This window comes from Ovis aries, chromosome 25 (genome assembly GCF_016772045.2).
Source record: "Ovis aries strain OAR_USU_Benz2616 breed Rambouillet chromosome 25, ARS-UI_Ramb_v3.0, whole genome shotgun sequence".
NCBI classification, from domain to species: domain Eukaryota; kingdom Metazoa; phylum Chordata; class Mammalia; order Artiodactyla; family Bovidae; genus Ovis; species Ovis aries.
The window spans coordinates 18,528,764-18,551,715 of record NC_056078.1 but is presented as its reverse complement, the minus strand read 5'-3'; the positions used below and the strand labels follow the sequence as shown (position 1 = coordinate 18,551,715).

At 40.3% G+C, this 22,952-nt stretch overlaps 1 protein-coding gene across 3 annotated transcripts in view; it reads right to left on the bottom strand.

Moving 5' to 3' along the window:
- Positions 1 to 22,952, bottom strand: part of NRBF2 (nuclear receptor binding factor 2) — a 31,183-nt gene that overhangs the window by 7,547 nt on the left and 684 nt on the right. For 2 of the 3 annotated variants that reach the window (XM_042241156.2, XM_004021396.5), the window contains exon 2: positions 2,554 to 2,638. The exons of the other annotated variant lie outside the window; for it this stretch is intronic. In XM_042241156.2, the coding sequence (XP_042097090.1) occupies positions 2,554 to 2,638 (85 nt within the window). The remainder of the gene's footprint in view (positions 1 to 2,553; positions 2,639 to 22,952) is intronic. 3 annotated transcript variants of the gene reach the window in all.

Genomic DNA, 22,952 nt, shown 5'->3' with positions numbered 1-22,952 from the left:
CAGCCTATCTGCACACACACAGCACTGACTGCACAACCAAGACTGCTGTGCTCCGGGTCAGTTCTGTGACACCGCACCCTCAGGAGAGGGTTCAGGTCGAGGTCTATTTCCAGGTATAAACACACACTCTCAAGTCTGCTCACCTTCCGAAAAGCTCACTCTGAGTGCTAAACATTGTTAATGGCTGTTACCAACTTCCCATTTAAGCCTTTGCCCTTTTTGCTGTCTGTGAAAGAAAAGAAATCCACATAGAGACTGGGCTGCATAAGACTGACAAGGGAGAGCTGCAGCAACCCAGTTACAGCTGCTGACCAAGGATTAAGCAGTACAGTCCTCTAACAGTGTGAGTTCTTGGTAGTTTATAGCTTCTTTAACATTTTTTTCAATAGAGTGTGGTAAAAATAAGTACTCCTCCTCCTCCTCCCTACCCCCTGTCAGACTGAAGGTTTTCTTTCTGAGTTTGGTATCTCAGCTGATCAAGTAACCTCTACACATTCACAAAGCACTATCAGAACACTCACTACCCAGCATAGAGGATATGAGTCCTTAGCACTGTAGTCTCAGGGTCTCCCCTGCTCTTCAAAGGAGGCCCCTTCTTCTGCTAGTGAATTCTCTCACTTCAGGCTTTTGTTTCCAACATTCCTCAGATGAGGACCTTCCCCTGCTGCGTCTCTAACATGATTTCCAAACACTAAGCTGCTTACTCTCAGGATATATTTATATCCACACCTCCCAAAACAGCTCTGTTCAAGCCCAGATGTTAAGTTAATTTAGATAACACTGAGTTCATTCCGTCCACATTAATTCTCAAACTAGCATCACATTCACAACTCTACTCTGAAACACAACACAAGGCTATTTTCAAACAAGTCTAAACTCCACATCAAATCAGCTGGCTGGGATTAAGTAACCACACTTAAAGTTGTACCTCCAAAATTAGCGCTAATGGAATCCAACAAACTGCCTTTATCTTTTCTACCCCTGACAAAGTCAAAGAATTTAGATAAAGAGAAAGGGGGACAGGTGTTTAAAGCCCAGCATTAATTTTAAATCTTCCAATGAAAACAGGAATATAGACTAGGAATGAAAGACACTTCCCTCCCAAGCAGGAAGGGAAGATCCCACGTGCTGCTGAGCACCTAAGCCTGCAAGCTGCGCGACTGAGCCCAGGCTGTGCGCGCAGCTGCTGAAGCCCGTGTGCCCTCAACCCTGTGCTCTGCGGCAGGAGGAGCCACCACCACGAGCAGCTGGGGCACCGCAACAAAGGCCCAGGACAGCCAAAAGTAAAAGTGACGAATAAATCTTAAACAACAACAACAACTTTTATACCTTTTATATACTCAGAATATCCTACCAATCAGAGACACTGCTTTGGGAAAGCAAGTGTTCTCTTTTCTTGCTCCAAGTAATAAATCCTTCCTTCTCTGGGGGAAAAAAAGAATATTCTGCCAATCAACACACAATCCACACTGTGAGGCATGGCCAAGTAGTGATAATAATAAATTTAAAACCACAAAGATTTATGGGATACATACAATGTGCTCAGCCCTACAGCTGAAGGATACACTTCAGTGGCAAAACTAACTCTTCAAACGTAAGGCTTGAAATTTTCTCTCAAAATTACTGACTTTAGGTGAAAATCGCTGACATAGAAGGACTTTTCTAAACCAGTCTCCACTGTGCTGTCTATATTGCAGCAGTAAGGCAACATAGGAGAAGATTCTGCCAGGAAAAAACAGGACACTGATTATGGTACTGACCTCAGGGAAAGGAGGTGCCTTTCTCTAGCAGGAAGACTACAGGGCCTGCTCGAAGAATGGTGGCCACACCGACTTAGGGTGTACCACTCCCACTCCTAAGCTTTCAGGTTCGTTACCTGGCCAACAGAAACCAGTCTGTACAGAACAGACCCTGGAGAGTTATTTCTGAGTTCAAGATATACTAACTTTTATGACTGGGATAAAATAAGGTGTCTGAAAGGAATCCAGTAATTCTAAATGTCATACCTAAAGAAGGTCATCAGCGGCATGATACTACAGGCATGAATGTATAGATGAAACATTCAGAAGGGAGCTAAAGAAAGACCACAGGAAAGGGTTTTGATGGGTTTTCCATTATCAGCACCTTAGGAAACAGAAACTCAGTGAAAATTAATTGGCTGGAATTAAATTATAATCCCAGAACCCAAAATGGCTAAATATTTGAAATCCAAACTCCTCTAAAACAACTAAGATGAACTGACAGACACTTACTGCAATCACTTCTGTCTCTGGGGAATCTTCCGGCTCAGAAGGTTGTGTCCAGGCATCATCTACCAATAAGGCATATTCAATTTCCATGATTTAGAAAGACTAGGCTAAGAGGAGCTGGAAAACCTAACACACTAACTTGAAGCTGTGTTCCAGTGGGTCAGTACTCAGTGTGGCGTATATGCAGGGCAAGAACACATCATTACTCTTGTGACTTTCATCCTAAATACTGTGTTGAGAGGCACTGGAAAAAAGAAACTGCCAAACAGTTTCAGACTCAGTACTACTTAAAAAGAATACTCACCTGCAGCCTTTTTGTGACAAGAAATAGCCTCTTCGTATTTCCCTGCAGCTAACAAACGATCTGCTCGTCTGCTCTGTTGATGGGCCTAGAAGAAAAACTTTCCTGAGTTCTTTACTTAAAAAAAAAAAACAAACAAAAAAAACACAACTTTTAAGACAGTAACGCTGTTTGTTGCCACATGTGCCAAACCATTACAACTCTATCTAAAACTGGGGAAATCTAATGTGTAGTATCTGAAAAGACTGGTAACTTCTTTCAACTCTATTAATAAATTATCAAGGTTAATACCAGGCACTAACTCCTTCAAGGTGCTCACATTCGTCAAAGATTAACCAAGAGTTAAAATCAGATTGTTACTCAAAACGTATACTTTCTTGTTTTTTAATTCATTCTTTCTTTTCAACATTTAAGTTACTGTTTACATTTTAAAGATAAAAAATTCATACATTATACAGTTGAGGAATTAATGACACCAATATTTAATGTTATGGTGGATATTTTTTCAGGTACAACTCACCCAAACAACAAACTCAGAAGTACTGAACACATATTTGGATTAACTAAGTAGTCACTTGTCTCCTTACATCTGTGTTACATTTAAGAATTATTACAATTCTGTGAGATGTGTTTCACCTCTTACAAAAGGGAGCTCCCTAGACTCATAGCGGTCACATATCTTACATTAAGTTATATGGTTAGCAGGCAAGGAGAAAGAAACTGAAGTCTTCCAACTAGGCTAATGTTTTCCTCACTAACAAACTCACAGATAATTTAACAAAGCTAGTCAAAGTGGAAAAAGCACTACACACGTATGTTCATAGCAGCATTATTCACAGTAGTCAAAAAGAGGAAGTAACCTAAGCATCAATAGAAAACTGAACAAAATGTTGTATATATGTACCGTGTAAAATCAGCCTGAAGAGAGAGGAAACTGACCCATGCTGCAACATGGATGAACTTTAAGGGCCTGAAGCTAATAATGAAATATGGCATGAGCCACCTAAAGGAAAACAAACACTGCATGATCCCACTTATGAGGGATCTGTGCTCAGTCTTTCAGTCATGTCTTGACTCTCTGCGACCCCACGGACTGTAGCCCACCAGGCTCCTCTGTCCACGGGATTCTCCAAGCAAGAGTACTGGAGTGGGCTGCCATGCCCTTCTCCAGGGATCAGCCCAGGGACTGAACCCTCATCTCCTGTGTCGGCAGGCTGATTCTTTACCACTGAGATATCTGGGAAGCCCAAAGACATATCTAAAGTAGTCAAATTCATAAAGCCTGAAAGTAGAGTGGTGGTTGCCAGAGACCGGGGGAAAGAAAGGTGGGACGTGCTTATTCATTGGGGGTAGAGTTTCACTTTTACAAGATGAAAAAGTTCTGGACATCTGCTGCACAAAAATGTGAATATTCTTAACACTAATGAACTGTACATTTAAAAATTACAGACGGCAAATTTGGGAGATCTCTGATGGTCTAGTGGTTAGAATCGGTGCTTTCACTGCCACAGCCCAGGTTCAATCCCTGATCAGGGAACTGAGATCCTATAAGCCACATGGTGTGGTCAAAAATTTTTTTAATTAAAAAAAAAAATCAGAGATGGAAAATTGTATGTCTTCTGTACTTTACCTTAGTGTTTTTAACAGCAAAGATAAAATCTGTGTCAGGTGTAAAATGATTCATCTTGAATGCTTTTCAAAAAATGTGCCACTGATGCTTCATAAGAACATTTCAGAGGATCACTTTTGTAACTGAGATTAGAAATACTCTGAGCATGCTTACAGATCATGCTCAGTGGAAAACAGGCGAAGAAGGGCACAGTCCACTTCAGGCAATGCATGCTGTCTACATTTCTCCTGTCTCTACTTCAGTAAGGAAGAAGGAACACTTAGAAACAAGATCATTCTTCCAATTGTTTCAGAGGCTTCTTACTCTTCAAACAGTAAACAAACTTTTTCTCTAAGTTTCAATTCATTCCTAAAAAAGGGGGGCAGGTAACAAGAAATGACTATGGGCTGAAAATAATTTCAACCATGGAGTCTTGGACTGAAGAAAGAACACATGTTCTGAACACAGGAATATTAGATAGCATCCAGAAATGATAGAGATCTTTGGGAAGAGAACGTACATGATGAAGAAAACTAAGTTACGACCAACATGATTTCTCCAAGAAATGTATTGTGAGTATAGCTTAAACAAGTGACACTCCGGTTCTAGGTAGGGGGGAAAAAATGAAAGAATCAAAGGCTTTACCTTTCTAGGCTTTGAAAGAACCCTCTAGAAGAGACAGTGTTCTCTTGAAATCCAAAAGTACTTTCTAACTAGGATGGCACAGTGTAGGCAAAGCCCTACCAAGAACCTGGGCCACTGGGCACAAGTCCTCACTCTCCCACTGCTAAGTCGCTTCAGTCATGTCCAACTCTGTGTGACCCCATAGATGGCAGCCCATCAGGCTCCTCTGTCCCTGGGCTTCTTCAGGCAAGAACACTGGAGTGGGTTGCCACTTCCTTCTCCAATGCATGAAAAGTGAAAAGTGAAAGGAAGTCACTTAGTCGTGTCCGACTCTTAGCAACCCCACAGACTGCAGCCCACCAGGCTCCTCCATCCATGGGAGTTTCCAGGCAAGAGTACCGGAGTGGGTTGCCAGTGCCTTCTCCGCACTCTCCCACTAAAACCAGCCATATTATCTGGGCCTTCAGGGTCTGTTTCCTCACTTGTAAAATGATGGAGTTAGACCACATCTGTGCTTCTTGAGTTTTAACTGAATCTGAATGCCCTGCGAAATACATGTAGACGACTCTTCAGTAGGACCTCAGATTCCACCAGTAAAGCTAGACCCACAGGTTCCCAGATGCACTCAAGAAGCAGGGATGAGATGCTCTCTGGGGTTACCTCATTCTAACGCTGTGTCTTTTGTTTCTGTCCAATGACATCAATCCCTTTCTACCTTGGACCGTATTTATGAAGCTCCCTAGTTAAACTTCAAGTTTCACAAAAAGAGAATATTTTTTCTTTCTCATATCCTTTTTCATCATGGTTTATTACAGGATATTGAATATACTTCCCTGTTATACAGTTGGTCCTTGTTGGTTATCTTCTTTATATACTATAGGCTATGTCTGCTAATCCCAAATTGCCCCACCCCATTTCCCCTTTGCTAACCATGAATTTTCTGTGAGACTGTTTCTGTTTTTTTGTGTCATATTTTTAAATACCACATATAAGTGACCTCATATGGTATTTCCTTCTCTGACTTACTTCACTTGTTATGATAACCTCCAGGCCCATCCATGTTGCTACAAATGGCATTATTTCATTTTTTTTGTGGCTGAGTAATATTCCATGTGAACATATGACACAACACCTTTATCCATTCACCTGTCCATGAACCTGTTTCCATGTGTGGGGTACTGTAATAGTGCTGCTATGAAAATAGGTGTGTATGTATCTTTTAAACTGGAGTTGTGTCCGGATATATGCACGGGAGCGAGACTGCTGGATCGTATGTACAGCTATTTTTCGTTTAAGGGACTCCAACACTGCTTTTCACAGCAGCTGTACCAACTTACATTCCCACCAACAGTTCTGAATTCCTTTTCCCACACTCTCTCCAGCATTTTTAATTTGTAGAATTTTTTTAGTGATGGTCATTCTGACTGATGTGAGGTGGTATCTCATTGTAGTTTTGATTTGAATTTCTCTAATAATTAGTAATGTTGAACATCTTTTCATGTGCCTACTGGCCATCTGTATATCTTCTTTGAAGAAATGTGTGTTTGGGTCTTCTGCCCATTTTTAATCAAGTTGTTTATTTTTTTGTTATGAGCTGTTAGCATATTTTGGAAATTAAGCCCTTGTCAGTCAGATAGTTTGCAAATATTTTCTCCCATTCTGTAGGCTGTTTTTCTGTTTATGGCTTCCTTTGCTTTGCAAAGCTTCTAAGTTTGATTAGGTCCTGTTTGTTTATTTCTATTGCCTTGGGAGACTACCCTAGGAAAACATCGCCATGATTTATGTCAGAGAATGTTTTGCCTATGTTCTTTTCTAGGAATTCAATGTTGTCATGTCAAGTCTTTAAGCCATTTTGAGTTTATTTCTGTCTATGGTACGAAATAAACTTTTTTTTTCTTTTTTTTTTTCATTTCAAAACCAGAGAAACCAAAAGTTCTCAAGTGGTAAGACCAGGATCTCATGGCTCTTCCAACTCCCCTAAAACTTCTCCATGTAAAATTCAATCTCTGATCACTCTGCCACTTCAGGAGTTACATCTCATTTTAAAACGCACACCTACTCTAGTTATCTGGCACATGAGCAATCAAATTCCCTATTAAAATACAAGTCCTACACCAAATTCTTGTTAGACATCCAGCAAATGCTGACTGTTGAGGTTTTCAAATCTCAACTTGAGCATTTATTAGACACTGGAACTTGGCTTTAACTTCCTGCCCAAGTTTTCTCATCTTTAAGATGAGAATGTTATGAAAATTAAACGAGTTAAAAGACAATAAAAGGGACTTGCCTGGTGGTCCAGTAGTTTAAAATCTGCCTTACAATGCAGGGAAGGTGGGTTCCATCCCTAGTCAGGGAACCAAGATTCCACATGCCGTGGGGCAACTAAGCCCACCCACTGCAACTACTTAGCCCACACTCTGGAGCCCATATATCACAACTAGAGAGCCCACACACCACAGGCACCAAGCCAGCGCGCCACAGCCAGAGAGAAGCTGGGCCCCTGCGCCCCGATGAAGAGCCTGTGTGCCACAACTAAGGCCCAACACAGTCAAATAAATATTATTTTTAAAAAGAATTTAAAAGCATCAGAGCTATCTACCACCATAAAATGTATAATGTGGTAGAAGAGACTAAACTGCATTCTCTTTCAACTAAAGATACTGCACAAAACTTACTTTCATGTAGTTCTTATTTTTAAAACAATTTTTAAAGATCTTTCTTAAAGCAAAGATTATATGGTCATTTATTTATATCTGTTTTGTTATATACAGAACATTCGATCCAAAAGCAACAAAATACACATTCTTCAAGTGCTCAAAGAACATCTTCCAGGATAGATAATAGTGTTAGACCACAAAACAAGTCTTAATAAACCTAAAAAGACTGAAATCATTTCAAGGCATCTTTTCCAGCCACCACAGAAACTAATTACAAGAAGAAATAAATTACAAGAAGAAAACTGGAAAAACTGTAACTATGTGGAGATTAAATAGCATGCCACTGAACAATGAATAGGTCAAAGGAGAAATCAAAAGAGAAACAAAAAATACTTTGAGACAAATGAAAATGGAAATAAAACATACCAAAACTTATGAGATGCAGCAAAAGCAATTCTAAGAGGGAAGTTCATATGGATAAAAGCCTACCTTGCAGAACCAGAAAAATCTCCAATAATCTAACTTTACACCTCAAGGAACTAGGAAAAAAAAAATGATGCCCAAGGTTAGTAGAAGAAAGGAAATAACAAAGATCAGAGCAGAAACAGACAAAATAGAGATTAAAAAAAAAAAAAGAGAGAGACAGAAAAGATCAGTAAAACCAAGAGCTAGTTCTTTGAAAAGATTAACAAAATTGACAAACCTATAGCTGTACTCAACGAGTATACTGAAGTGAAGAGCCGACTCATTGGAAAAGGCCCTGATGCTGGGCAAGACTGAAGGCAGGAGAAGGGGGCAACAGAGGATGAGATGGTTGGACGGCATCACTGACTCAACGGACATGAGTTTGAGCAAACTTTGGGAGTTGGTGGAGGACAGGAAAACCCGGCATGCTGCTGTCCATGGGGTCACAAAGAGTTGCACATAACTGAACAACAATACTCAAAGAAGAAAAAAAGAGAAGATTCAAGTAAAATTTTAAAATGAGGGAATTTCCTGGAGGTCCAGTGGTTAGGACTCACTGCTTTCACTGCTGTGGCCTGGATTCAATTCCTAGTTGGGGAACTAAGATCCCACAAGCCATATAGTGTGGCCAACTCCCCCACCCCCACTTCCCCAAACAAACAAAAACAAAAATGAAAGATGTTACAACAGATAACACAGAAATACAAAGGATCATAAAAGACTATTATGAACAATTATCAATATATGCCAACAAACTGGGCAACCTAGAAAAAAATGGATGAATTCCTAGGGAAAAAAGCTTTGGGGAAAACAAACAAACAAACAAACAAACAGAAAACCTGAACAGACCAATAAGAGGCATACCTCTAAGATATTTCAAGTTCAGTTCCAGGCCACTGCAATAAAGCGAATGCCAGAGTAAAACAAGTTACACAAATTTTTTGGTTTCCCAATGCATGTAAAAGTTATGTTTACACTACATGTGCGATAGTATTATGTCCTTAAAAAAAAAAAGGATATTTCCTTAATTTAAATATAATACATTTAGAATAACAATTCCAATAAGACACAGGGTAGACACAAACCTTCAACTTGTCTTAAAAAAAAAAAAAAAATCAACAACATCTGCAAGTGCGATAAAGTGAAGCACAGTAAAATGAGGTAACCACAAGCCTCACACAGAATAACCCCAGGACCAGAGGCCTTCGCTGGTGAATTCTACCACAAATTCAAACAAGAGTTAATACCAATCCTTCTCAAACTCCTCCCAAAAACAGAAGAGTAGGGAATACTTCCCTACTCTACTTATCTTACAAGGCCAGCATCACCCTGATACCAAAACAGACACGGACACCAAAAACAAAAAAAAGCTAGAGGCCAACATACCCGATGAACAGATACAAAAATCCTTGGCAGAATACTAACAAATCAAGCGGGATTTATTCCAGGGATACAAGGACAGTTCAACAAATCAAATTTACCCTAAAATCAATGTGATGACACCTTAACAAAAGGAAGACTAAACATGATATGAGCATTTCAACAGGATAAAAGGCATCTGATAACAATCAACACCCACTCATGATGAAAACTCTTAACAAAATGAATACAGAGAAAATGTATCTCAACATTATAAAAACCATGTATGACAGGCCTATGGCTAACATAATACTCAACACTGAAAAGCCCAAAGCTTTTCCTCTAAGATCAGGAACAAGACAAAGATGTCCACTCTAGCTGCTTTCAGTCAGCATAGCATTGGAAGTCCCTCCTAGCCACAGCAATTAGATGAGAGTAAGACATCCAAAGCAGGAAGAAAGAAGTAAAATTGTTCACTATTTATGGATAACAAGATATTATATACCAAAAGCTCTAAAGATTCCACCCAAAATCTTAGAATCAATGAATGTAGTACGAAGTTGTAAGATAAAAAATCAATACACAGGAACTTCCCTGGTGGTCAGTGGCTAAGACTCCACACTCCTGATGTAGGGGGCCCAGGATGGAGCCCTGGTCAGGGAGCTAGATCCCACACACCATGACCAAGAGTTCTCATGCTGCAGCTAAGATTCTGCATGCCATAACTGAAGACTGAAAATCCCAAGTACCACAACTAAGACCCGGCACAGTCAAATATTCTACAAAATCAATACACATATTTCTGTTGCATTTCTATACTCTAAAAATATATAAGAGAAATTAAGAAAACAATCCCATTTACAACTGCATCGAAAGCAATAAGTACTTAGGAGTAAATTTAACCAAAGAGGTTAAAGACCTGTACACAAAAACTATTAAGCCACTGATGGAATGGATTTAAAGAATAGTTAAAATGCCCATACTACAATACATGGATTCAGTGCAACCTGTCAAAATTCCAATGGTACTTTTCACAGAAATCGAACAATCCTAACAGTTGCACAGAAATACAAAAACTCCCAAATACCCAAAGCAATACAAAGAACAAAGCTGCAGGAATCAGGCTCTTTGATTCCAAACTATCTTACAAAGCTATGTGTGTGCTTAGTCGCTCAGTTGTGTCCGACTGTTTACGACCTCGTGGACGGTAGCCCACCAGACTCCTCTGTCCATGGGATTCTCCAGGCAAGAACACTGGAGTGAGTTACCATGCCCTCCTCCAGGGGATCTTCCCAATCCAAGGACTGAACCCAGGTCTCCCACAATAAGGGCAGATTCTTCACCGTCTGAGCCAGCGGGGAAGCCCTACAAAGCTACGGTAGTCAAAACACTATGATAGCATTAAAGACACAAAGATCAATGGAACAGGATAGCCTAGAAATAAATCCATGAATAAACGGTCAATTAACAAGTGTCTAACGAGCCAAGAATATACAACAGGGAAAGGACAGTTTCTTCCATAAATGATAATGGGAAAACAGGATAGCCACGTGCTAAAGAATGCAATTGGACCACTACCTTACACAACACATAACAGTTAACTTAAAATGGATTAAAGAACGTAAGACCTGAAACTCCACAAAGAAAACTCAGGCAGAAAGCTCTTTGACACAATTCTTGGTCGTGATAATTTATTAACTGACAGCAAAAGCAACAAAAGCCAAGAGTGGGACTACATCAAGCTAAAAAGCTTATGCACAGCAGAGGAAATCAAAATGAAAAGGCAACCTACCAAATGGGAGAAAATATTTGCAAACATTATATCTGATGAGGGGTTAGTATCCAAAATAACAAAGAATTCATACAATATAAAAATAAAAAGCAAAACAATCTGATTAAACCACAGCAATTTTCTCTTCGAGAAAATCAGAGCTACCAAGGGAACATCTCAAGCCAAGATGGGCACAACAAAGGACAGAAATGGTATGGACCTAACAGAAGCAGAAGATATTAAGAAGAGGGGGCAAGAATACACAAAAGAACTTTACAAAAAAGATCATAATGACCCAGATAACCACAATGGTGTGATCACTCACCTAGAGCCAGACATCCTGGAATGTGAAGTCAGGTGGGCCTTAGGAAGCATTAGTATGAACAAAGCTAGTGGAGGTGATGGAATTCCAGTTGAGCTCTTTCAAATCCTAAAACATGCTGCTGTTAGATGATGCTGGCACTCAAAATGCCAGCAAATTTGGAAAACTCAGCAGTGGCCACAGGACTGGAAAAGGTCAGGTTTCATTCCAATTCCAAAGAAAGGCAATGCCAAAGGATGTTCAAACTACCACACAATTGCACTCATCTCACACGGTAGCAAAGTAATGCTCAAAATTCTCCAAGCCAGGCTTCAACAGTGAGCTTTCAGATGTTCAAGGTGGATTTAGAAAAGGCATAGTAACCAAAGATCAAACTGCCAACATCCACTGGATCGTTGGAAAAGCAAGAGAGTTCCAGAAAAACATCTACTTCTCCTTTACTGACCATGCTAAAGCCTTTGACTGTGTGGATCACAACAACCTGCGGAGAATTCTTCAAGAGTAGGGAATGCCAGAACAACTTACCTGCCTCCTGAGAAATCTGTATGCAGGTCACGAAGCAACAGATAGAACTGGACCATGGAACAACAGACTGGTTCCAAATCGGGAAAGGAGCACATCAAGGCTGTATACTGTCACCCTGCTTATTTAACTTCTATGCAGAGTACATCATGAGAAATGCTGGGCTGGAGGAAGCACAAGCTGGAATCAAGATTGCCAGGAGAAATATCAATAACCTCAGATATGCAGATGACACCACCCTTATGGCAGAAAGTGAAGAAGAACTAGAGAGCCTCTTGATGAAAGTGAAAGAGTGAAAAAGTTGGCTTAAAACTCCACATTCAGAAAACTAAGATCATGGCATCTGGTCCCATCAATTCATGGCAAAAAGATGGGGAAAACTGTGACAGACTTTATTTTGGGGAGCTCCAAAAATCACTGCAGATGGTAACTGCAGACATGAAATTAAAGGACCCTTGCTCTTTGAAAGAAAAGTTATGACCAACCTAGATAGCATATTAAAAAGTAGACACATTACTTTGCCAACAAAGGTCCATCTAGTCAAAGCTATGGTTTTTCCAGTAGTCATGTATGGATGTGAGAGTGGGACTATAAAGAAAGCTGAGCACCAAAGAATTGATGCTTTTGAACTGTGGTGTGGAGAAGACTCTTGAGAATCCCTTGGACTGCAAGGAGATCCAACCAGTTCATCCTAAAGGAAACCAGGCCTGAATATTCATTGGAAGGACTTATGCTGAAGCTCAAACTCCAATACTTTGGCCACTAATGCAAAGAACGGACTCCTTGGTAAGACCCTGATGCTGGGAAAGATTGAAAGTGGGAGAAGCGGATGACAAAGGATGATACGGTTGGATGGCATCACCAACTTGATGGACATGAGTTTGAGTAAGCTCCAGGAGTTAGTGATGGACAGGGAAGCCTGCTGTGCTGCAGTCCATTGGGTTGCAAAAGTCGGATACAACTGAGCAATTGAACTGAAACTACAGGCAGAGAATCTCAGTAGACATTTTTGTTTTCTTTTTTCCCCCCAGAAAAATACCCAAAAGTGGAACTGCAAGATAGTATGGTAATTCTACTTTTAATTTTTCAAGGGACCTTTTTCCACAGTGGCTGCACCAATGTATGAATACAGTCCCACCCACAGTGCACAGGGGTTCCCATTTCTCCAATTCTGGCCAACACTTGTTACTTCATATCTTTTAAAGAGTCACCATTCTAACAGGGAGGATTTCCTCTATGGCTCAGACAGTAAATAATCTTGCAACGCGCAAGACCTGGGTTCAGTCCCTGGTTTGGGAAGATCCACTGGAGAAGGGAACAGCTACCCAGTCCAGTATTCTGGCCTAGAGAATTCCATGGACAGAGGAGCCTGGTAGGCTACAGTCCATGGGGTCGCAAAAGTCAAGACACAACTTGGCAACTAAACCACGACCATTCCAACAGGTGAGAGATGATATCTCGGGGTTTTGATTTATTTACATTTCCCTTATTAGTGATGTTGAGCATCTTTTTGTGTACCTGTTGGCCATCCGTATGTCTTCTTTGGAAAAATGTCTATTCAAATCCTCTGCCTGTTGTTTAATCAGATTTTTTTTTTTTGCTACTTTGGATACTAACTCATCATATATAATTTGCAAATATTTTCTCCCATTTAGTAGGTTGGTTTTCATTTTGCTGCTGTGCATAAGTTTTTTAGTTTGATGTAGCCCCAAAGGATTATACTTTCTTGATACTCTTTGTTGCTTCAGTTCTTATTTTCTTTGCTTTTCTATCAGCAATTGCGGTAAGCTGCTTATATGGCTCCCAATGACTTCTCCCTCCTGGGATTCACAACCTTATATAATCTTCCTTCCTCAAATGTGGGTTGGACCTAGTGATTTACATCTAAGAAATAGAGTACAATCAAGGTGATGGAGGGTCACTTCCATGGCTAGGTAACCAAAGATTGTCACTTGCATCTTGGTAGTGCTCTCTCTCCCTTGCTTATTTTAGTGCAGCCAACAGTCATGTTGTTCGCTGCCCCAAGGAAACACTCACCTGGAAGGTTATGAGGTGGCCTGCCAACAGCCAACAAGGAACTGAAGTCCTCAATCCAAAACCCCTCAAGGAATGAAATCTTGCCCTCAACCCTGTGAGTGAACTTGGAAGCAGCTCCTGCCTCAGGAGAGCCTTCAAATGATACCGCACCCCTAGCTGACCCTCACCTTGACTGCAGCCTTGTAAAAGACCCTGAAGCAAAGAACCCAGCAAAGTTATGCCTTTATCCCCAACACACAGAAACTGTGGGGAAACAAATGTGTGTTTTAAGCTGCTACGTTTTGGGATAACTTATCTCAGTAGGTAACTGTGGCTCAACTGGTAAAGAATCCACCTGCAATACAGGAGACCTGGGTTCAACCCCTGGGTTGGTAAGATCTCCTGGAGAAGGGAAAGGCTACCCACTCCAGAATCCTGGAGAATTCCATGGATTCTATAGTCCATGAGTCCATGGGGTCACAAAGAGTCGGAAATGACAGTGACTTTCACTTAAGTATTCACTTAAGGTAACTAATATTTTAATAGTATGGTATCTGTTATTTGTAAGCTGCCTCAAACTTTATTTGGAAATAGATGTTTAAATATGGAAACCAGTGACTGGCCAATCCTTACATGGTTGGGATATCCTGTCACTGAATATTGGGAATATTAGCTTTTGTGATACCATAATCTCATATTAAAATAATTTCTGGCACTTAGGGTTTACAATACACTGATTTGAGAATCCTGTGGAAATTCTCATGGAAATTTGTACCTCTGATCCAGATAGGATGGAATAGCTGGCACTGGTTTACCCTCCAATTGTAAACAACTACAAAACTGGGTGAAGTATAAAAAAACAAGTTTATAGATGGCTGAGAAAAAAAACTAACAGAAGGATACATTTTTAAGAAATGGGAAATGTACAAGGTGAAACCTGCATTCCCCTTGGCATTCTGAGTGCATTTTCCAAAACAGAGTATAGGAAAATAAAGCCCAAGAAGGCAGTATCTCATTGGCCAAAGTTCAGTCACTCAGTTGTGTCCAACTCTGTGTGACCCCTTGAAGAGCAGCATGCCAGGCTTCCCTGTCCTTCACTATCTCCGTGAGTTTGCTCAAACTCACATGCATTGAGTCGGTGATAACCATCCAAGCATCTCCTCCTCTGCTGCCCTTGATCTCTCCTAGCATCAGGGTCTTTTCCAATGAGTAGGCTCTTCACATCAGGTGGCCGAAGTACTGGAACTTCAGCCTCAGCACCAGTCGTTCCAATCAATATTCAGGGCTGATTTCCTTTAGAATTTTGATCTCCTTGCTGTCCAAGGAACTCTCAAGAGTCTTCTCAAGCACCACAGTTCGAAGCCATCAATTTCTCGGTGCTCAGCCTTCTATAGTATGGTTCACCTCTCACATCCATACGTGACTATTGGAAAAACCATAGCTTTGACTATCCCGATCTTTGTTGGCAAAGTGATGTCTCTGCTTTTTAATAGGCTGTCTAGATTTGTCATAGCTTTTCTTCCCAGGAGCATGCATCTTTTAATTTTCGTGACTGCAGTCACCATCTTGCAGTGATCTTGGAGCCCAAGAAAATGAAATCTGACACTGTTTCCACTTTTTCCCATCTATTTGCCATGAAGTGATGGGACCGGATGCCATGATCTCTGTTTTTTGAATGTTGAGTAATAAGCCAGCTTTTTCACTCTCCTCTTTCACCTTCATCAAGAGGCTCTTTAGTTCCTCCTTGCTTTCTGCCATAAGGGTGGTGTCATCTGCAAATCTGAGGTTATTGATATTTCTCCCAGCAATCTTGATTCCACCTTGTGCTTCAATCCAGCCCAGCATTTCGCATGATGTACTCTGCATATAATTCAAATAAGCAGGTGACAATATACAGCCTTGACGTACTCCTTTCCCAATTTGGAACCAGTTGGTTGTTCCATGTCTAGTTCTAACTGTTGCTTCCTGACCTGCACATAGGTTTCTCAGGAGGCAGGTAAGGTGGTCTGGTAGTCCTATCTTTTCCACAGTTCGTTGTGACCCACACAATCAAAGGCTTAGCATAATCAATGAAGCAGAAGCAGACGTTTTCTGGAATTCCCTTGCTTTTTCTATGATCCAACTGACGTTGGCAATTTGATTTCTGGTTCCTCTGCCTTTCCTAAATATAGCTTGTACATCTGTAAGTTCTCAGTACCTACTGTTGAAGCCAAGCTTGAAGGATTAAGGAGATGGAAACTGGAAGGAAAAGCTAGATTTTGAGGAGTCCAGGGTTAGAGGGAAGTGCAATGGAGACACCCTACAAGTATGCATCAAAGACTCTCTCAGATTCTTGGCTAACATCTAAGCTGTACATGAACAGGCCCCAATTCCAGGAAGCTGAGCAGAAATTCTTAGCAATGAATTCAAAAGCCACACAGTGTTGGGGAGACAGGTTGCAGTTTGGGTCGAGAGAAAGTATTACCTTTGGTGAACACTTGGGACTCTGAGTTGAGACCTCAAAAGTCCAGCCCTGTGAGTAAGGCCACACTCTAGGCATCATGGGTAAAACTGAAACAGACCAACCGTGGTAAAGCCTAAAATCAAGCCTGGACTGAATCAAGATGATCCAATAGCATTTTAATTGTCAGCCAGAAGAACAAGCTATTAACAACATTCTTTGGAGGAAAATAACAAATTCAGAATCTCCATAACACATCATCCATTAACGTGTAATATACAATAAAGTTACCAGCACATCAAGCAGAAAAATGGCACTAACAGAAAACAACAGAAACAGAACCAGAGATTACCCAGGTATTGGAATAGCAAGGAACTCTAACTATGCTTAAGATGCTAAAGAAAACAGAGAAAGAGAACACAACAGATGAAAACTACAGAATGGGATAAAAGTTCTGTAAGAACAGGGACTTTGTCAAATCTTTGATGTCCAGATTACCTGATAAGACAATGACCGCTCATGCGTTTGATGGGTCAATGAACAGTCAGTCAGTCAGATGGAAGGACGAAAGAGGTTATGTTGAGGGTTGGTGACAAAACCAAAGATTCTTAAATGCCAAATGAGCATTAATGTATTTCATAGAAAATACCAAAATAAATCTTTGCATCAAAATCTAAAATAAACAACTATACATATGTATATACACCTATACTGAGCACAAGAAAACCAGTCAGTGGTACATTTACTTCATTCACTATCTCATCCACCCAGTCTTGAGGACATTTTAACCAGCAGTTTCCTACTCCCTCCTGAGTAAGCATGAAAGCACAGCACCACAGAATGTCCTAAAGCCCGTCTAAAAGGTGAGACAGCTTTAGACGTGGTAGCACCTTACTACACGCACACGTGCTCGGTCAGGCCCAGTGCTTTCGCGACCCCATGGGCCCTAGCCCACCAGGCTCCTCTGTCCATGGGATTATCCTGACAAGAATACTAGAGTGGGTTGCCATTTCCTGCTCCAGGGGATCTTCCCAACTCAGGGATCGAACTCACATCTCCGATGGCTCCTGCACTGGCAGGCAGGTTCTTTACCACTGAGGCACCTGGGAAGCCCCCTTATTCCATGTGCCCCGTACAAATTCCTCCCTTGCTGAATCCTCCTCAGAAACAGCCGACACTTTCCACATGCCCGTCCCCCTCCCCCACCGTGAACCCTGTGAACTGTTCTTCCTATACAATCAATATGATCCCCATGGAACTTGCTGTATTTATAAATTACCTCGTCCCCTAGACATCTAAAGAAACCATTCCAGCATATTCTCAAACTTAGGACCAGAGGGTACGTCAGGAAAGTTTTGACTGGTTGTAACTAGCCAGGTGGAAAATGTAGATTTGGAATCTGGAGGGAGAAGTAAAGCAATAAAGTCTGATGAGGCACAGCAGAAAAACCTGATTATCTTGAGTCCCTGGTCCCATAAGCCCTCAGACTAACCTACATTGTAGTCTTGCCCTTCCTGCACCTTCGTTTTGCATGTTTCATTTTTTGGGGGGAAGGGGAGAGGGGAGGCATGCTATATGGCACACAGGATTTTAGTTCCCCAACCAGGTACTGAATCCGTGCACTAGACAGTGGAAGCTCAGAGTCTTAACATCTTTCAGGTGCCTTACACCTACCTTTTGATTTCAATAAATTATCCCTTTTGATTTAAGCTAATTTGAAATGGATTTCTATCACCTGTGACCAACAAAACTCCTAACTACAGCTAGACTACAAGTGACTGTCCTCACCAAGAACTACATGCTAACTGCCTTAAAACTACAGGTTCATACTGTGTTCTTTCCCAAAGGAAAAAAAAAGTATCACTTTCTATTAAATTTCCATTTATTTATTTGTGTCCTTGGGGAAACTGTAAGTAAAGATGAAAAGAAAAGGAATACCATTACCAAACACAATAAACTGGCAGAGGAAAATCTAATGTACTCTTGAACCTTGCAGTAATGTCCTCAATGGAGAGCAAAGGAGAAAAGTCATTCACTCTCCATTTCCAAATCAATTTACTATGAGTCTACTATGATGCTTCTAAAGTAGCATCCCCTAACTGTAAGTAGTACACCGACTGTGTAACTAATATAATGAACTGTACTCAGGATAACTGCTCAGCTGTTAGAGAGGTCCAGGAAGACCTTTTTAAGTCATTTCCCCACAGGCAGTCTGCTGCATCTCTCTCCTTCCTCAAGATTTCAGTTTACCTTGCCCCTCCCCCCATGCCCACCCCTTTTTTTAAGAACTGCCATCATCTGCTGTGAAGACAAATTACAGGATGAAAACCAACAGTGAGTCCTGAAATCAATCCGTGGGTCACAACCAGCATTTAAAAAACTCTAACAGTATTTAGAGTGCATCATATATAACACTACACAGACTCAGCTGGTAAAGAATCCGCCTGCAACGCAGGAGACCTCAGTTCGATTCCTGGGTCAGGAAGATCCCCTGGAAAGAGGGATAGGCTACCCACTCCAGTATTCTTGGACTTCCCTGGTAGCTCAGACAATAAAAGAATCCGCCTGCAATGCAGAAGACCTGGGTTCAATCCCTGGGCTGGGAATATCCCCTGAAGGAGGGCATGGCAACCCAGTCCAGTACTCTTGCCTGGCGAATCCCCGACAGAGGAGCCTGGAGGGCTACAGTCCATGGGGTTGCAAAGAGTCGGACACGACTGAGACCAGCACAACAGAGTATATCACATACAATACTATATACACACACACAGCACTTTATGTTTCAAGTTTTCTACATTTTTGTCTTATTTTGGGTTAAATTTATGAATGGCCCTGCATTTTGCACATCCATAAGGAATCAAGCTCCAAAGTAATATACACCTAGGTATGTGTGTACTGTCATTAAGTAAAAATTTCTTATTGTGGATCACAGTTAAAACAAATGGGCAAACATGATCTAATAGAAAGATGAGATACTTTATTTAGAATCTTGCTTTCAAATCCAACTATCACCACTTATTCTGCAGTTCCAAGATTTCATCTGTAAAATGTTAAACATCTCATACAACTACTGAGAAAACAAAACAATAATATTTGTAAGTGCCTGCTGCCAACCCCAGGACTCTGTAATTACTGGGTAAGTCTTAGTGCTTTACTGCCATCCCTCAGAGTGCTTCCACCAAGCTTAGCCTAGCCTGTGACAAGATGAAATTTTCCTTGATATTTTTCAGGGCAAGATTTTATTTTTATTGTCAATATAATTAACATGGAATAGTTACAAAGACCCCATACGTACAAGGCCATCCTTTGGACCATACCTGATACCTTTATTTAGATGAGAAGAGTTGAGCACTCTAAAGAGCACTTCAGCTTCTCAACATATTCTCAGCACTCTTAAAAGGGCCAAACACAAAGAACACAACTGTGGTCACACAGTGACATGGACTCTGTCCTTAGACTTTGGAGAGTAGGTAAGTGAAGCATGAGCAACACAGGCATATGTAAATTGAAGTCTGACATCATTCCCAAATAGACCGAAAACAAAGAACTAGAAATTATCTCACATAAGTTTTGACATTTGCTACTAGCACTTGCATCACCAAAATTAAGTGTAAGGAAAGAAATGCCTAAATATACACTAAGTAATTTTATAAGTTATAATTTTCCATATTGAAAATTGATGGAAAAAAAAAAAAACTTATTCAGAGCCCAAAGATTAGTTATTCCCCCCACCAACGTCAATACAATTCATCCTATTTTCCTTTTGACCAACTTCAAAAACCAGAAAATTAGAACACAGTATTCATACTATATATTAAAATGACAATTTCAAGCTGGTCTCTTCCATATCTTAAAAATCACTGTGAGGAAATAGGCCTACAAATTCATACTGCAAATCTAACATAAAAGAAGAAATACTAAAGCAGAGAAGGGCTTCCCAGGTGGCGCCAGTGGTAAAGAATCTGCTTGCCAAAGCAGGAGACATAGAAACGGGGATTGATCCCTGGGTTGGGAAATTCCCATAGAGAAGGGCATGGCAACCTACTCCGGTATTCTTTCTGCCTAGAGAATCCCAGGGACAGAGAAGCTTGGTGGTCCATAGCGTCAGACACGACTAAAGCGACTTAGCACCATGCACTAGAGCAAAGCCACTCGATATTGACAAAGAATCTGTAATTCAGTATAGACAAGGACCATACTGAAATTTTAAGTATATTAAGACAGAAGAATTACTAGAAAGAAGTCATGATATCAACATAAGGTAGCTCCATAATGTATTTGAGTCACTAATCTACTTAATTTGTCTAGGCTTATTTATCTGTAAAGCTGGGAAGCAATTATTATTTAATTTCAAGGATGCTCTCAGGACACATGATTATAAACCTAGGTACTGTAATAAGTCCTTATGCAATCAGTTTGGAATACACTATGATGTCATTAGAAAAGCTTGTATAGACTAATGGGATGCTCAAAGGCACTCAAAATTATAGCATTGAGAAGTGTTTCTCATGTTGAGTCTGCTGGATACTAGAATGAATATTGGCTGGCATAAAAGAATGTGTTTGTCTTAAAAAAAATTCAGTCTTCTAACGAAAATATTAATTTGCAAAGATATATGCAACCCAATGTTCCCAGCAGCATTATTTACAATTGCCAAGATACAAAAGCCACCAACATACCCATCAACAGATGAATAGAAAGGGGTGTGATGTATGTGTATATGTATATATAGATATGTTTATCAGCACATACACACCACACACAAATAATGGAATACTACTCGGCCATAAAAAAAAGAATGAGATGTCGCCATTTGCAACAACATGGATGGACTTGGAGGGCCTAAGTGAAATCAGTCAGGCAGAGAAAGACAAATACCATATGACATCACTTCCATGTGAAATCTAAAGGAGAAAAATGAATGTATTAATATATTCAATAACAAAGAAACAGACTTGGATACAGAAAACACACTAGTGGTTACCTGTAGGGAGAAGGAAGGAGGATAGGGCAAGACAGGATAGGGAACTAAGGGATACAAACTACACATAAAACATATAAGCTACAGGATATAGTACAACAGAAAATGAAAAAATCTGTCTTTTAAAACTGAGTGACAACAAATTCAGAGGCCAGACACTGATACTTGGCACAGTTAAAATGATTCAAGTAAACGTTAATTTCTGTTCTATTGTTCTCTTCCATTAAAGAGCTAGACCTAAAACTTAAATCTTTGAAATCTCAAATGGCTTAAGAATTCAAGATGCCAAATTTCTGATACTTGTCTACATAAACTGTATGGCTGGATTATGGATTTATGCTAGACTCCTAAGACTACTCAAAATTCTCTTCTATAAAAAGGCAATACCACTGCCAAGTCAACTAATTTTTCCTAAACTGGTGATTCTGCTGCTCCATCTAAACTGTCACCCAGTTCCAGTCTTTTCATAAGCTACCACACACTAGTGGGGCATTTGGCTGGGGTTATGCTGAAGCAAGCAGCCAAATAAAGTGAAGTTAACTGGAAATGAACCAATGGTCATTTTGCAAGGACACTTGAACTTTGAAGCACTTTGTGAACTGCTGGTTATTTCTAATAATGTTCCTGTGAAGTTTCAGTACTGAGCCATCCATTATATTTCACTGCCAAGTATATGTCACCTTAAAACCAAGAAAAGTGCAAGACATTTCCCTGGTTTAAAAAAAAAAAAAAATCACAAATCTAGTCTGGTTCTTTTTAAGTGTAAACAACTCTTACCAATGGGGGCAGGGCTCAACAATAAAACTGGAAAGCACTTCTCATAGCAGCTAACCCGGCACCAGCCATCTGGGAACCATAGCTTTAGGTCTTAGAATCTTAAACTTTTTAAGCTCACCAAGTCCAAGTGAGATTTTTAAATTAAGAGTTTTGGTCTGATTATTGTAATAACTAACTCTTACACTTCATTACATACCGGGTACTGTTCTAGGCTCCTTACTTTTGTTTACTCTCTTAATCCTCATAACAAACCACAAAGAGTGAGATCACCTAATTTGCCCAAGGTCATATAGTTATTAAGCAACAAAGCTAGAATTCAAATCCAAGCAGTTTAGGTCCCGAATCTATACTTTTAATCCACCAGGCTGTACTGCTTCTCTACAGAATGGTTTGATTCCTGCCCAGAGCTCTCCCACCACACGTGTTCTCAGGGTTCCAACGTGAGAAACTATTAGTTTTCATATGTTCATTAGTTTTCATGTTTTCATTTTCCATATGTTCTTTTTTCCAAACCCACTATCATAGTTGAACTGAAAAAAGTTACCTTGTCTGTCTACAACTTTAAGTAATCTAACTTTTGTATCCAAAATAGACACCCTCTCTGGAAAACCAAAAGATACAGTGGCCAGGCGGAAAAAAACTCGTGTTTGTTTTAAAATCGCTACACCTGAGGTGCCTAAAAACATAATAAGGAGCTATCAATGCTTTTTCTGAGAAAGGTAAACATCTACCATACTTTCCTGATACCTTAAGTGATGAAACTGAGCTAAAAACAGGCACAGCTCTGTCTTTTCCCCACAGCTGTCTCTAATTTAGTTGAGAAAGGAAAGTCTCAGTTTATGCATGTGAACACAGGGGA